The following is a 14,292-nucleotide window of genomic DNA, read 5'->3' as shown; positions in this document are numbered from 1 at the left end:
CCACATTGCTGGCGCATTGCCGGCTTTTCATCCACCAGTACCCCCAAGTCTTTCTCTGCAGGGCTGCTCAGTCCCTTCATCCCCCAGCCTGTATGGTACTGGGGATTGCCCTGACGCAGGTGCAGGACCTTGCACTTGGCCTTGTTGAACCTCATGAGGTTCACACTGGCCCACTTCTCAAGCTTGTCCAGGTCCCTCTGGATGGCATCCTGTCATCTCAGACATGCCAACCACACCACTCAGCTTCATGTCATCTGCAGACTTGCTGAGGGTGCACTCAATCCCACTGTGTAATTGATGAAGACATTAAACAGTACTGATCCAGTACTGGAGCCCTGAGGGACACCACTTGTCAATGATCTCCATCTGGTTGTTGAGCTGTTGATCACTACCCCCTGGATGCAACAGTGCAACCAATTCCTCATCCATCAAACAATCCATCCATCAAATCCATATCTCTCCAATTTAGAGAGATGGATATTGTGGGGGACCACGTCAAAGGCCTTACAGAAGTCCAATCACTTGCCCTTGGTGAAGCCAAACTATCACACTGGCTGTCTCGAATCCCCTCCCTGTCCTCCATGCTCCCTAGCATAGCTTCTAGGGGGATCTGTTCCATGATCTTCCCAGGCACAGAGGTGGGGCTGACAGGTTGGTGGTTGCCAGGCTCCTCCTTTCTACCCTTTTTGAAAATGGGTCCAATATTTCCTTTTTTCCAGTCACCAGGGACTTCACCTAATTCACCTAAAACTTGAATTACTGCTGTGTAAAATCAGCATTGTAAGCTATGAGTAAACCCCTGCATAACCTGGATCAGCAACTGTCTTGCTGCCAGATCTCAGAACACACTTGTCAAAGAAAAACCACTGAAGAGAGTTTCAAGGTGGCTTCTTGGGGATCAGTATTAAGTCCAAGGAGTTCAACATCTTCATCAGTCATCTGGTAATAAAGTCAAAGTAAGCGTGATAAAAATCTTGCAGATGAAACAAAAACTGGTGAAGTGTTAACTCATGCTGAGGTCAGGGCAGTCACAGAAAGCAAAGCAGCTTGAGCAGACTGGTTCCTCCTAACGTGTGCTTAAACACAGTTCAGTGCAAGATCCTGTATCAGCCTTACTTAAGTAGCGTGGGGATGTAAGTCTTGGGAAGTAAGGATTTTGAGCAGGCCCTGGGATTACAGCAGATAAGCCATTCAGTATGGACACCTCAGTTTACAGCCACAGAGGGAAGGATTAATTAAGTTATTGCAAGTACAAGCAGAGGAACAGGGAGTTAAAGTTTGGGGACTAGGGAGCAAAAGAGCTACCTAGAATGTTGCACGTTGTTAATCCGATGTCCACTTTATTTTCAATGTTGAAGAAGAATTGCAAGTATAGTGAAAAAAGAAAAATTACATTTGGGCTTGAGAAATGCATGTCCTGAGGCACTTGCAGAGCACCTTATCTGAGATTATCAGAAAGGAAACCAGGAAGATGACTTTATTAATAAATATATCCTTGTGGACAAGACACCAAGTGCTAGATGGCTGTTTAATCTGGCAGAGGAAAGTGGGATGAGAATGGCTGCTTGAATTCATTACCTTGAGAATAGAAACCACGCACCTGTCCTTCAAGATCTTTTAGAGAAATTCTCAGAAGAGGTAGCGGAGCCCCCATCTCTTAATGCTTTCAAATTCAGAGAGGTGGCAGCTTGAAAGCTTGCCTTCCTGAGAAGAGCTGCACCCACTAGAAGCAAAGTGAAATTGCTCAAGAATCTGCTCTCCAGGAACTTGAGACATGATCTGATGGGCTGACTGTGAGTCACTGACAGTGGCAGCAAGCGAGGTCTGAGCAGGGGCAGACGGACTGCTGCGAATGGTGGAGGAGGCAGGAGGTGGTGGCAGGGCAAAGCAGGTGCTCGCTGCCCTGTGTGTGCCTCTCCCTCCATGAGCTGTCTCTGTCTTCTGCAGCGCACCAGCCCGGAAGGTGGGATTCACCTCAACTGCCATTACTGCCACAATCTTTTCAGCGGGAAGCCGGAGATCCTAGACTGGCAGGTGAGGACTTTCCCCAGGGGGATGTTGAGGTGGAGGCCAACCCCAGTGAGGACCACAGGGCTCCTTCCTCTCCTGGCTCAAAGCAGAGCTCCTTCTGTGCCACTGCTCTGAATGCTGCAGAGATGTGCCTGGAGACCATGCACTTAGTGCTGCACTCCTGATAAGGGCGGGAGGAGACCACTTCTGCCACACCCCATGCCAGGAGAGCTGGGGACTTGGCTCAGCCCCCTGGTCTTGCTCTTGCTTCCCTGAGAACTGTGGGGACCTCCTGCCAGCCTGGCTGACCCGATGGTGGTCTCTTTGGCAGGACAAGGTGTATCAGTTCTGCTGCAAGGACTGCTGTGAGGACTTCAAGCGGCTGCGCGGGGTGGTGTCTCAGTGTGAGCACTGCAAGCAGGAGAAGCTGCTGCATGAGAAAATCCGTTTCTCTGGAGTGGAGAAGAACTTCTGCAGCGAAGGTACTTGGCGTAGGCACGGGAGAGGCAGAGCCCCCATGCCAGCCCATGCTGGGGGAGGAGAAGAGAGCATGGAGAGGAACAGAGGGGAGTCTATCTTAGCCAGGCCCTGGGACGAGAGCCTTGCCATGCAGTGAAGGGAGGACTGTTGTGGGGATGGCTTGCTGTCCAGCCAGGCCCTAGGGCAAGATCTTTACCGTTCATTGTGTCCTTGGGGAGGGCTTTCTCACAGCTTTTCTCTCTCTGGGGGCTGGGGAGACAGCAGGTGGCAGCTCCGCTCCTCCTGTCATCATGCACTTCTACGCTCTTGCGTCTGGGCTGGCCTGACCTGGCCTTGCCCTGCCTGCTGGGTTCCTGCACATGAGGTTGGAGTCAGACTCTTCCTAGAAGCATGGAGGTGAGAGATGGCAAGTCCCCATGAGGTCCCATCTTATCCCAGCCCCAGGGGCCAGTGCTGGATTGTTCCCTACAGTGTGTTGCGCGTGCTCTGTTGTCTCCACAGACCTGGATTCTGGTCATGTTTGGGTCAGGGAGGCCCCCAGTTCATCCTGGGAAGGTTTCACTCCTATTGTTTCTCCGCAGGGTGTGTGCTTCTTTACAAACAGGATTTCACCAAGAACCTGGGCCTGTGCTGCATCACCTGCACCTACTGTTCTCAGACCTGCCAGCGGGCGGTCACCGAGCAGCTGGAGGGCAGCACCTGGGACTTCTGTAGTGAAGACTGCAAAAGCAAATACTTGCTCTGGTACTTCAAGGTCAGTATTGGCACTGGCAGCTTGTGCTAAGTGCTGTGGTGGGCACGGCACCCAAATAAGTGGGCATTGCACTGAGGAAGTTCGCACTGCTGGAGTCTGGCTGGCACTGCTGCGGAGAACTTGGCACTGCTGGAGTCCTGCCTGGCAATGACGGGACACTGCTACGGGGAAGCTCACGTAGCTGGAGTCCCCAACTGATCCTGCCAGAGCACTGCACTGAGGAAGCTCACAGTGCTGAATCCGTGGCTAGTGCTGCCGTGAGAAGTTCGCACCGCTGGAGTCCCTGGCTGGCACTGGCAGGGCACTGCTGTGGGGAAGCTCACAGCACCTTGCTATGTGCACCTTTCACTGGAGAGTTGTGTTGCACTCGGAGGGGGTGTGGTTAGTTACTCGTTGTTTCTCTCCTGCTGATGCGGGCTTTAGGCAGCTCGGTGCCATGCCTGCAAGCGTCAGGGGAAGCTGCTGGAAACCATCCACTGGCGGGGGCAAATCAAACACTTCTGCAACCAGCAGTGTCTGCTGCGATTTTACAATCAACAGAACCAGCCCAACCTGGACACGCAGATTTTTTTTTGCTGAACAGTGAGTAGGAGGGAGGGAGGGGACCTGCATAGCTCAGTCCAAGAGACACAGGGAAGACTGAACAGCGAGGGGTGGAAGCTTCCTGCCCGGGACTGGATGAGACGCTAGGGAACAATCCTGCACTGGCCCTTGGGGGGGAAAGGACGGAGTGGGACCTAATGGGGCTTCTCCATCTCTAACGTCTATGGTTCTATGACACACAGGGCCCAGACGGGAGGAGCCGGTGCCAGCGTGCTGCCTGTAGCTCACACTCTTAGCGAGGACACTCAGGGACTTAACATCCTCATGTTGCCAGCGGAGAGCTCGATTTACAGGGTTAGGGGACAGCGTGGTTTGGCATGATAATCCACCTGCAGCCCTGCACCACCTCCGAGCTGTGACCTTCTCAGATCTCATAAGCTAATCAGGATTGGGCCAGGTCAGTGCTTGGATGGGCAACATTCAAGGAAAAGGCAGGGTGCTGCAGGAAGTGGTGCTGGTGATGCTGTAGGTGGGCTCTCTTCAGCCAGAGCTGAACCTAGGACGATCTTGAGGGAGCGCTCAGCTGCTGTTTTGAAATGTTAGATTGGAGTCCTGCCACTTACCCAAAGATCGCTGCAGCTTTGGGGAGTTGCCAACCCCATGTCCCGGATAACCCCAGTCTGCATCCATGGATTTCCAGCTGGAGAGGAGATTCTCCCTGCCTGTTGCCTCATTTCTTATCATTAACTTGAGCCAGTTGCTTATGGAAGATTGCAAAGTGCTTTGGGATCCCTCAGGACGGAAGGTGCTCGTAGTGACAGTGACAAGACATCGCTCAGCCTTCGGACACACACGTAGTCTCATTCTGCTTGGTCTTTCATAGGCCACGATCTTCTAGGTAATCTGTGTGATCTAGTTAAAATGCCTGCAGTTTATGGTGGGACTCACTTTGGTGCATCGAGCTTCGACAGATACCTGTATCGCAGGCTCAGGGCTTTGCTGCCCTCCTTGGGATTTCATGAGGTGTAAAACCCTGACTAGAGTGTGCCAAGGAGGGGAAACCAAGACAAGGACCTTCCCGTGAGACACCTCGTCCTCCATCTCCAGACTCTTCCTGGTTCCTCTCCTGACAGCAGCAGGCTGATTGCAAGATGGGGGAAGTCCTGGACGTCAGTGCTGCTTACACAGCAAAGCAGAGCTGCTCTGCCAGAAGCAGCAGGTTCCCCCAGCCAGGGGGGGAACTGCCCTCCAAGAGCCATGTGAGGTGACAGCTCAAGCAGCAGCACACTGGAGTGACCTGGATAAGGAACTGTTGGTTTCTGCTGGCACGGAGGTGCCCAGGGGGAGTCTGCTTGATGGGGCACAGACTGTCTTGCTGCCCAGGGAAGGAAGAGGTGTTAAACTTGCTGATTCCTGTAGCTCACCAAGTGATTCCACAGCCATAGCCATGCTGGTTCATTTGTCCTCTTCTTCCAAGGCATTTCACTTGTGAGGGACCAGTTATACTGCTTTTGGGACACAGGCACACTGAGCAAGCTCTGCCTGCAGAGGGAAGTGTGTTTCACAGCATTTGGCCATTGTCTCCTTGGGGCCATGGACCACAAGACTCTGAGAACTACCTTCACCACCAGCATCCACAAGAGTCTGAGCCTCCTGCTCCACCACATCTCTGGAGGCCCCCCAAGGACTTTGCTGTTTGGCACATGGGGCATCACCCTCCACCGTGCCTCAGCTGCCTCTCCAGGTTCCCTGTGAGGCAGAGGACTCTGAGGGCAGCCAAGGAAAAGCCCATCAGCAGTGGTGAGCGCTCAGCTGAGCCCAAGCTCCAGGCTGCCCAGCACCTGCCGTGCTTGGTGAATGCTGCTGGTGGCACTGGGCCCTCTGTGTGTTCTGGCACACCCATCCCCTGCCAGCTGTGGGACAGCTGTGGACATCCTTGTCCCAGGACTGGCAAACCGCTCAGCTTGCAAAGGAAGGGTGCTGGAGCCAGGGCCTGCCATCTGCTTACACAGGGAGCTTTCCAGCCCAGCATGCTGTGCAGGGGATTTCAGGAGGAGCAGCTTGTCAGTGCATGGTGAGGAACAGCTTCTGCCTGGTCCAGCCAGGGTCTCCTGTGGACCTGGCAGCTGTGTTGCCAGCTCACAAGGGACTACCTGAATTTCAGGCCCATCTTGGGCAGACCTGCTGACTACTTGCTTCTTCTCTTGCAGCCACTTGTTGCCTAAAACCATTCATTCCTGTGACCCAGTGGCTGCTGCCAACCTGGTGATCCTGAGGGTGCATGCTGATGGCAAAAGTGGCCATTCCCTTGCTGGGAACAGTCTGTGTAATGAAGGGTTGAGGAGCTTCTGCCACAGAACTGTGGCCAAATACATCCAAGGGGAACTGGCTCTGCATGGGGCCATTCACCTGGAGAGGACAGAGGACCAGAAGTCATGGTTGGTGCAGGCAGTGCCTTGACAGCTCCTTGCTGGTGTTGGGATGAGAGTAAAGAACAAGCTGCGGCTTTCCTGGAAGCCTGGACATGTAGCACATGGACCTTTGTGGCAGGAGGATCTTCTTGTTTCCCTTAGTCCTAAATCATTGGCCTGTGGGGCAGTCAACTTTGCTTTTGATTCTGTTGCAGCAGAAACTCTGCTCATACTCCATGGCTTGTCTTTTCCCTTTCAAGCCATCGATGTCTCCCACCTAGACCTGCTGGCCATCCACTTCAGGCTGGTCAGGGGCAGTTCTTGGACCCATTGAGACCATTGCAGATCCTATGGCTGAATGCTCAGCTGCAGGCTAGGGAGTTTCCTCCAACTGGAACTGACCCGTGCCCCTGTGGTGGTCAGCAAGTGGACCCTATTTGGCCTCCAGTTGCTCAAGAGCTGTTCTGTGTTTCCTCAGGACAGAGGAAATCTGCATGTTGCAATTGCTCGTGTGTTGGTCCTTTGGGAGTCTGGGTCTTTCCTGGAGAGCCTGTCTGTATGTAGGAGGTGCAAATGGACCCGCCACTACCTTTGGGTGCTGAGACCTGCTGCTTTCCTTGCAGATGTCTCCTTCATGCATGGCCCACGGTTAGTCAGTGCTATAGAAGGCAGTTCTTTTTCCCAGCCACATGGGTAACCAGGGCTCACAGGAAACTTGGATGAAGGTGCTCTTTGAGCTCATCAACCTTTGAGATGGCTGCAGGTTCTCTGCAGAGCAAATGAGCTGGAATTGTCATCCAAACCAGGATGATACTGTCACCACCTGAGACTGGTGTCTGCCACATGCGCCTCTTACCTGCAGGTGATCCCCTCTTTTCTTAGGGGAATGGGCTACATCCCTAGGGCCCTGGGGCAAAGCTGTCTCTCTGCTTTCTGGGATATCTCGTAGTGCTACTACTAGCTCTGTCACCTTCTTCCTAGGGATCTCGAAGCACTTTGCCAAGATATTTGTGGCAGGGAGATGGAGGCACAGAGAGGGGCCATGGCTCGGTACAGCAAGCCAATAGGCAGAGCTGGGAGTAGAGCCCTGGATTCCTCTCTCTACAAGGGGCTGGGATTTCTCCTGACCTGCTGTGATGGGGATGGGGTGGACTGCAAGGGAGCACAAATGACATGGGAATGACCTGATTTTGAAGTTGTAGTGTCTTCTGAGCTGCTAGGGCTAGAGATTATGGAAACATTAACTGTTCCTGGAATGTCCAGGAGCAGTTTCTGGGGAGCCTGTCCCTGCTCTCTGGCTGCTGCCACCTCCGGCTGCTGCCACCTCCAGTCCCAGCAGTGGGACCTGTTGGCCCAGGAGCTCTTGAACTTAAAGTCGTTGCTTTCTCTTACAGGTCAGACTTCAGAGGGAAAACCATCTGCCCCTTCCTCACAGAAAGCAGAGACTAACACGGTAAGGCCCACTGGAGGTAGGAGTTTGGAAGATAGCACAAAGAGACTGTCCCCAAATAGAGGAAGGATCTGCCATTGCTCAGGGAGATTTAATTCTACAGCCAATGCATTTTAAGATGCCTGTATAGTGGGAGCTGATAAGAGCTGCTGGGAAGGGCAGCATCAGCATATCTCCTGCAAGGGGGAAGAAAAATCATTCCCCAGGAATCGATGATGGGCTCCAGGACAGTCTACTTTTGTGGCACTGGCTCTTTTTTGCACAGTGCTCCCCTGTGCCTGGGTATAGTTGCTGTCCCACTGTGTTCCCTGCTGCTCCGTAGGGCAGGAGCATCCAGCTGGCTGCTGCAGAGATGCCACACAGGCTTGCTGCCTGCGAGGAGCAGTTTGGCAGTCGTTCGACCGGGTCTGACCATGGGAGCATCCGTGTGTGTGTGTGTGTTGGGGACTGCCAGGCTCCAGGAGGTGCTTTGGGAGTCTCTCCAGCCGTACACATGGTTGCAAAGAGGTCAAGCTGCCTTAGATGGACACCAACCTCCCGCTTTCTGCATTTCCTCAGGTGTCAACAAAGAGTTCCTCAGCCCAGTCTCCAGCTGGGCCGCCTCCCCCGCCCCCTCCAGTTCCAGCCACCCCTCGGAAAAACAAAGCTGCCATGTGTAAACCACTGATGCAGAACCGGGGTGTTTCCTGCAAGGTAGAAACGAAGTCCAAAGGATGTCAGACAGGTAGGAAAACAAGACATACCTGCAAGATTACAGGGGTGTTTTGGAAAGGCAAGTGGCACATCCCTGCTCCAGACTAAGCGTGAATCCAGCTTGAAACGCTGTACAGAGCGATTGGGTATTTGGCACCGTGCTGAGGAGTCGCAGGGCAGTGCAGGACACGTGCGGCAGGGCTGGAAGTAGGGGGCCTCTTTCCATCAGCAGCAAAAGGAGAGATACAGAGAGCACTGCAGCACGATCCCACCTCTTGTGGGGCAACTCCTGCTCCTCTGGAGATCGTCAGCTTGTCTGAGGGGCCGTCTGCTGAGCAGTTTCCACTGTGTAGCTCCTGTCAGGCATGTGTGCGTGGTCTCCAGCATATGCAAGGCTCTCAGCAGGGCCACGTAAGAGCAGGTCTTGCACCTCTGGCTAAGGCAAGCCTCTCTCGTTGCAGGGCTGTTTGGCTTGCTGCTGCTCCAGCTCTGTCCGTGAGTCACAGAAGCTGGGGGTTGGAAGGGCTGTGGTGCTGGATGGCTCGGGGCATGGCAGTGCGCAGTGGGGCTGGGTGGAGGAGCTGCTGGCAGCAAGCTCACTGACATACTTTTGCTCTTGTCAGAGGCTGACTGGAAGCCCCAGGTGATTGTGTTGCCAATCCCCGTTCCGATCTTCGTGCCTGTGCCTATGCATATGTACTGCCAGAAAGTACCTGTGCCTTTCTCCATGCCTGTCCCGGTAAGCGACACACTTGACCTACTCGTGTTCTCTTACTGTCTCGATCCTGCCTCGCTGCAGCCTTCCTGCTTCTCTGTTCGTCCTCTTCTCCTGCCCCTGCTTTTACATCAGTCAGCTGAGTGTCAGCTTTCTGCCTGATGTGCTGCTGTCGACAGGTGCCTGTGCCAATGTTCCTGCCCACCACACTGGAGAGCACAGATAAGATTGTGGAGACCATTGAGGAGCTGAAGGTGAAGATCCCCTCCAATCCCCTGGAGGCTGACATCCTGGCTATGGCTGAGATGATTGCAGAGGCTGAGGAACTGGACAAGGCCTCCTCGGACCTCTGTGGTAGGTTCTGCCATGGCTTGGTCTGGGATCATGTGGGGTTTGCTGGCTTTTGGAGTCAGAGCACCTGCCTGGATCACAGCTCCCCCAAAGCCTTTGAAGAGGGAGGAGGGAAGAGCAAGTCCTCAACTTCTACTGAGGTGGTACCAGGAGGGAAGAGCTGCAGCAGGGAGCAGTGTCTGCCACTGTCCCTTTTAGGGGTGCTAGTCTTGTGGCACATGGGCAGCACTGTTAGTTTATTCAGGTGGCTGTTGGGGCTCTTAACCTAACGCAGCTTCCCAGCCAGAAGACGAGCAGTCCTGACCTCGTAGGTCTTTCCACTTGGTGGCTATGTTCCTCAAGCCCCAGTGACTAGGGCTCTGGCTGGGGAGAGGACAAACGTCCAGTGTCTTGCTGTCCAGGGCAAGCTGGGCAGCACAGGTGTTGTGGGGCTGCTCCGAGAACAGGACTGTGCTGCAGCTTCATTTTCCAGCTGTCACAGAGAAACCAGACTTTCTTGAAAGTTGGGCTTATGATCTCCTTTTGCATTGCAGACCTGGTGAGTAACCAGAGTGCAGAGGGTCTCCTGGAGGACTGTGATCTGTTTGGACCGGCACGAGATGATGTGTTGGCTATGGCTGTCAAGATGGCAAATGTCCTCGATGAGCCGGGCCAGGACCTGGAGGCTGATTTCCCTAAGAGTAAGAGCTGGGTGAAGCAGGCGTGCAGGGCTGCTCATGCTGCAGCAGGGTCCTCCCGCTGCCCTCAGCCACCCATTGATGGCAGCATTAAGAGCTGTATGAACTCACCTCCCTATACCCTCTGACCAGGCCTGAGGCCAGGAACTGAGGGTCTTGCAGATGACTGCTCACAGCCGGGGTGAGGAGACCACCACTTTTGAAGGAGTGCATGTTTTGTCTAGACTAAATGACCTGTTGAGAACATAGATCTGCAGAGAAGGGGGAATGAGAACCTGATTTTAACAGCACAAAGAGCAGGGCAGTGGCGCTGGTGTGCTTACGGATGATGATTCCAGAGGATCCAGCAAGACAAGAGAGAGACCTGGACAGGGCATGACATCCTGGCAGACAGCAGAATTGCTGTGAGCAGTAGCAGGCAAAAGGTGGAAGAAGAGACAGGGATGTGCAGGAGCACAGCAGTGCTGAGGCGGGATGCTAGCAGCAAAGGACAGAGAATTGGGGTGCCTCTGCCAGTCTGTCCCCACTGCTGGCCTGGCACAAGGGGATGAGAAATGTTCCTGAGGTTTAAACAACAAACAAACAAACACAAACTGTCAGAGGGGAGATTGTGGGGCTCTGGTTAGTCTGAGAAAGCCTAGCATCATCTGCCAGAGCTGTCTTTCCTTTGTTGGGCTGTGGCTGAAAGTTCATGGCAGCAGTGGTGGAGGCTGTGAAGCATATTTCTTCTTCATCTTGCTGTAAGAGATGGGCCAGCACAGGACAAGATGAGAAGTCTCAGCTGAGCCCTTCTGCTCATGCTTCCTTTCAGACCCGCTAGACATCAACCCCAGTGTGGACTTCCTCTTTGACTGTGGGCTGGTGGGAGCAGATGATGTGTCCACAGAGCAAGATCTGCCACGTACTGTCCGAAAGGTGAGCTCTTCGTGGGTACTGCCTGCTTAAAGCTCTTTGGGTTTGGAGTGGGAGCTGCCATCTGGGACATAGGAGGTAAAGTGTGCCAGAGGTTTTGGTGTGCTGGGGAGGTTGTGCCCTCTCCCTTCAGGGCGTGCCTGGCCTATGTGCCACTCCTTGAATGAAAATGACTTGCCTGTCACTTCAGAGGCGCTTTGACTGCCACAGGTCATGTGAGAGCAGCAAGGAAGAGGTGCTTTCCTGCCTGTGGTCCTTATAACTAATGGGCCTTGTTGGCTTGGCTGTCAGCAGAAGGATGCCTGCTGGCATGGGCACAAGCAAAATGGGAGAGAGCTGGCAGTCAGCAGGTCTGAGGGGTGGCCAGGACTCTTGCATCTGTCCCAGGTAGGTGCCCAGTCTCACAGCACACCTCTCTGCAGGGGCAGAAGCGTCTGGTGCTTTCTGAAAGCTGTTCTCGGGACTCGATGAGCAGCCAGCCCAGCTGCACAGTGCTGAACTACTCATACGGTGTGAATGCCTGGAAGTCCTGGGTGCAAGCCAAGTATGCAGGGGGAGAGACCAGCAAGGGAGAGGAGCTACGCTTTGGACGTAAGTGCCCTGTCTGGTTGGGGTGGAGTAGCAGAAACCTCCTAGAAGCTGGGTCCCAGGGTGCTGAGGTGCTCTTGGTGTTGGAGGCTGTTGTCTGAGGCTGCTGTGCTTGTCTCCACAGCCAAGCCCATGAGGATCAAAGAAGACATCTTGGCGTGCACAGCAGCTGAGCTCAACTACGGCCTGGCTCAGTTTGTCAAGGAGATAACACGGCCCAATGGGGAGCGCTATGAACCGGACAGCATCTATTACCTCTGCCTTGGCATCCAACAGGTGAGGGAGGACTTGCTGTCCTCAAGCCCTCCACAGCCAGACCGAGGGGTCAGATCTGGTGAGGGGAGCTTGTACCCTTTATTCTACCTTATGGGGACCCAGGGAGACTCACTGAACATTCCTTCAGTGCCTCACCCCAGGACAGCAGCCCACCTGGTTCACTCTTTGTTCCCAAGCCCAATGTGTAGGGTGGCAGCTATTCCCCAGCCTTGCACATCCTTGAGGAGGGCTGGGAGATCTCCCCAAACTCAGTCCCTTCTTCAGCACCAAGTCTGCTTTGTCATGCCCCAGAGTTTTCCTCGCAGCTCTCAGAAGTGACTGGTTTTGAGTCTGCCCTGTAGCTGTGGTTATATGAGGAGAGGCACTCTGCATGTGTGCCCTGGGCTCTTTGGGGAGGGTTTGCATTATTCCAGGTGCTGCTGTGTCTGTCTTGACTGTGTGTTCTGTCCTTTCTAGTACCTGCTCGAGAACAATCGTATGGTGAATATATTTACAGACCTTTACTACCTGACCTTCGTGCAGGAGCTGAACAAGACCCTGAGTGGCTGGCAACCCACAGTCTTACCAAATAGTATGTGTCTCCAGAGTACCTTCAGTCACCACATGTACCCAATTTGTGCTTCTAGCCTTGGATCCTCCAGTCTGATTGTGCTTCCCCAGGCTCAACCCTCTTCCTTGGCATAGGCAGCACAGTCCCGCTGTGTCTTGGGGTCATACTGACCCATACTGACAGAGGAGCCAGCCTGGTTCATGCCCCAGCAGCTTCTGTTGCCTAGAGTCAGGGTAGCTGGGAGCAGAGCACGGCTGCTTTGTGTCCTGGGACAATTGGAATCTTTACACCGCTTCACAGTGATGTCTCCACCCTTTGGCAAAGAGCATACCAAGCCAGGAGGCACACCAGCCCATGCCTTTGTGTTCCCAGCACATGGGCAAGCACTGGACATGGTGCTAAGTGCTACCCAGGGTTGCTGTGCTGGTGCCTGACGTAGAGCTCTGCAGAGGCTTTTCTTGATGCTGTGGTCGGGGCTGCCTTCCTGGCTGTGTCTTGTCAGTGGTTAGTTCACAGATACAGCGTCACCTCTGCGTATTGGCTGTCCCAGGCTGAGGCATTTGGCTCCAGACCTGTGTGTCTAGGCAGGAACTGCCCATGTCTGTCCTGCCTGCTGCTTTTCCTTCATCTCATGCTGAGTGTCATGGAGTGACCTGGAGTTCACTTTGTGGCCATCTATAGGGATGAACGGTTAGGATTGATTTGGGTTCTGGCCTGTGGTTTGACTGTGCTCTGGGGTGGCTCCAGGCTGGGCAGAGCTACCTCCTAGCTCTACTGATGGCTCTGGAGAAGTAACCTCATGGAAAAGGGGATGTTGTGAAGCGTCAGTCTTTTGCAGTCAGGTTGCCTGGGCAGGGGGAAGGGATTGCCACAAGGCCACTGTGGATGTGACCTGGTTCTTCCTCTGTGTGTTGCAGACACGGTTTTCTCGCGTGTTGAGGAGGAGCACCTCTGGGAGTGCAAGCAGCTGGGCGTTTATTCACCTTTTGTGCTCCTCAACACCCTCATGTTTTTCAACACCAAGTTCTTTGGGCTGCAGACAGCAGAGGAGCACATGCAGCTCTCCTTCACCAACGTGGTGCGCCAGTCCCGCAAGTGCAGTACGGCCCGTGGCGTGACAAAGGTGGTGAGCATCCGCTACTACGCTCCTGCCAAGCAGAAGAAAGGCCGAGGTAGGATCTGACGGAGCATCGCTCTGTCCCTTCTCCTGCCTCCCCCACTGGGTCCCAGCCGTCATTCTGCTCTCTCCCCTTCTGCAGATGGCAGCTCTGGAAAGCGGAAGCGTGAGGAGGAGGTACCAGCCCTGGAGCAGCGGGAAAACAAGATGAACCCACTCCGATGCCCAGTCAAGTTCTATGAATTTTATCTTTCTAAATGGTGAGGCTTTCTCTGGAGAAGGGGCATGTGCCATTTTGGGGCCACCTCTCAGTTTTGGTGGGAGCCTGTGGAGTGGCTGCTGCTCTCCAAACATTTGTACTTGAGTATGAAGCCTTGCCCAGGGTCTGCACTGCTTGCATAGACCATGCTTGAGAGAATGCTCCTCTCTGGCCCCTTCCACTGCCCGCCTCTCTCCAGACAGGAGTGTGCAATATGAGTCCTGGTGCCTGGCTGCTTAGGGACTTTGGTCCTGAGTGAGGAGCTGCAGACTCAGTTTCTGTATCCGGCGGAACCTTGAGGGGTGTTGACAAGCCTCGAGCCCCCCTTGATAACCATGAGGGCAGGCCAGGCTTTCTGAGCCCCTGGAGCTGATATCCCAGGGCTCACCTTCCTTTCTCTTTACAGTCCCGAGAGTCTGCGGAACCGCAACGATATCTTCTACCTGCAGCCTGAACGGTCGTGCATCGCTGAGTCCCCGCTCTGGTACTCAGTCATCCCCATGGAC

General features: G+C 54.1%; 1 protein-coding gene across 1 annotated transcript in view; it reads left to right on the top strand.

Annotated features, from left to right (window-relative positions):
- ZMYM3 (zinc finger MYM-type containing 3) overlaps positions 1 to 14,292 on the top strand; it is a 21,707-nt gene that overhangs the window by 7,325 nt on the left and 90 nt on the right. Inside the window, exons 9-25 of the mRNA XM_010170860.1 lie at positions 1,948 to 2,034; positions 2,342 to 2,492; positions 3,072 to 3,244; positions 3,668 to 3,808; positions 6,208 to 6,219; positions 7,574 to 7,651; positions 8,207 to 8,372; positions 8,965 to 9,080; positions 9,236 to 9,410; positions 9,941 to 10,087; positions 10,896 to 10,999; positions 11,419 to 11,587; positions 11,709 to 11,860; positions 12,317 to 12,431; positions 13,328 to 13,582; positions 13,670 to 13,787; positions 14,193 to 14,292. The exon at positions 14,193 to 14,292 is cut by the window's right edge and continues 90 nt beyond it. Of these exons, the coding sequence (XP_010169162.1) occupies positions 1,948 to 2,034; positions 2,342 to 2,492; positions 3,072 to 3,244; positions 3,668 to 3,808; positions 6,208 to 6,219; positions 7,574 to 7,651; positions 8,207 to 8,372; positions 8,965 to 9,080; positions 9,236 to 9,410; positions 9,941 to 10,087; positions 10,896 to 10,999; positions 11,419 to 11,587; positions 11,709 to 11,860; positions 12,317 to 12,431; positions 13,328 to 13,582; positions 13,670 to 13,787; positions 14,193 to 14,292 (2,259 nt within the window). The remainder of the gene's footprint in view (positions 1 to 1,947; positions 2,035 to 2,341; positions 2,493 to 3,071; positions 3,245 to 3,667; positions 3,809 to 6,207; positions 6,220 to 7,573; positions 7,652 to 8,206; positions 8,373 to 8,964; positions 9,081 to 9,235; positions 9,411 to 9,940; positions 10,088 to 10,895; positions 11,000 to 11,418; positions 11,588 to 11,708; positions 11,861 to 12,316; positions 12,432 to 13,327; positions 13,583 to 13,669; positions 13,788 to 14,192) is intronic.

Source organism: Antrostomus carolinensis, unplaced genomic scaffold, assembly GCF_000700745.2.
Source record: "Antrostomus carolinensis isolate BGI_N321 unplaced genomic scaffold, ASM70074v2 scaffold20466, whole genome shotgun sequence".
Taxonomy (NCBI): domain Eukaryota; kingdom Metazoa; phylum Chordata; class Aves; order Caprimulgiformes; family Caprimulgidae; genus Antrostomus; species Antrostomus carolinensis.
The sequence above is the reverse complement of the archived record's forward strand: the minus strand, read 5'-3'. Positions and strand labels throughout refer to the sequence as shown.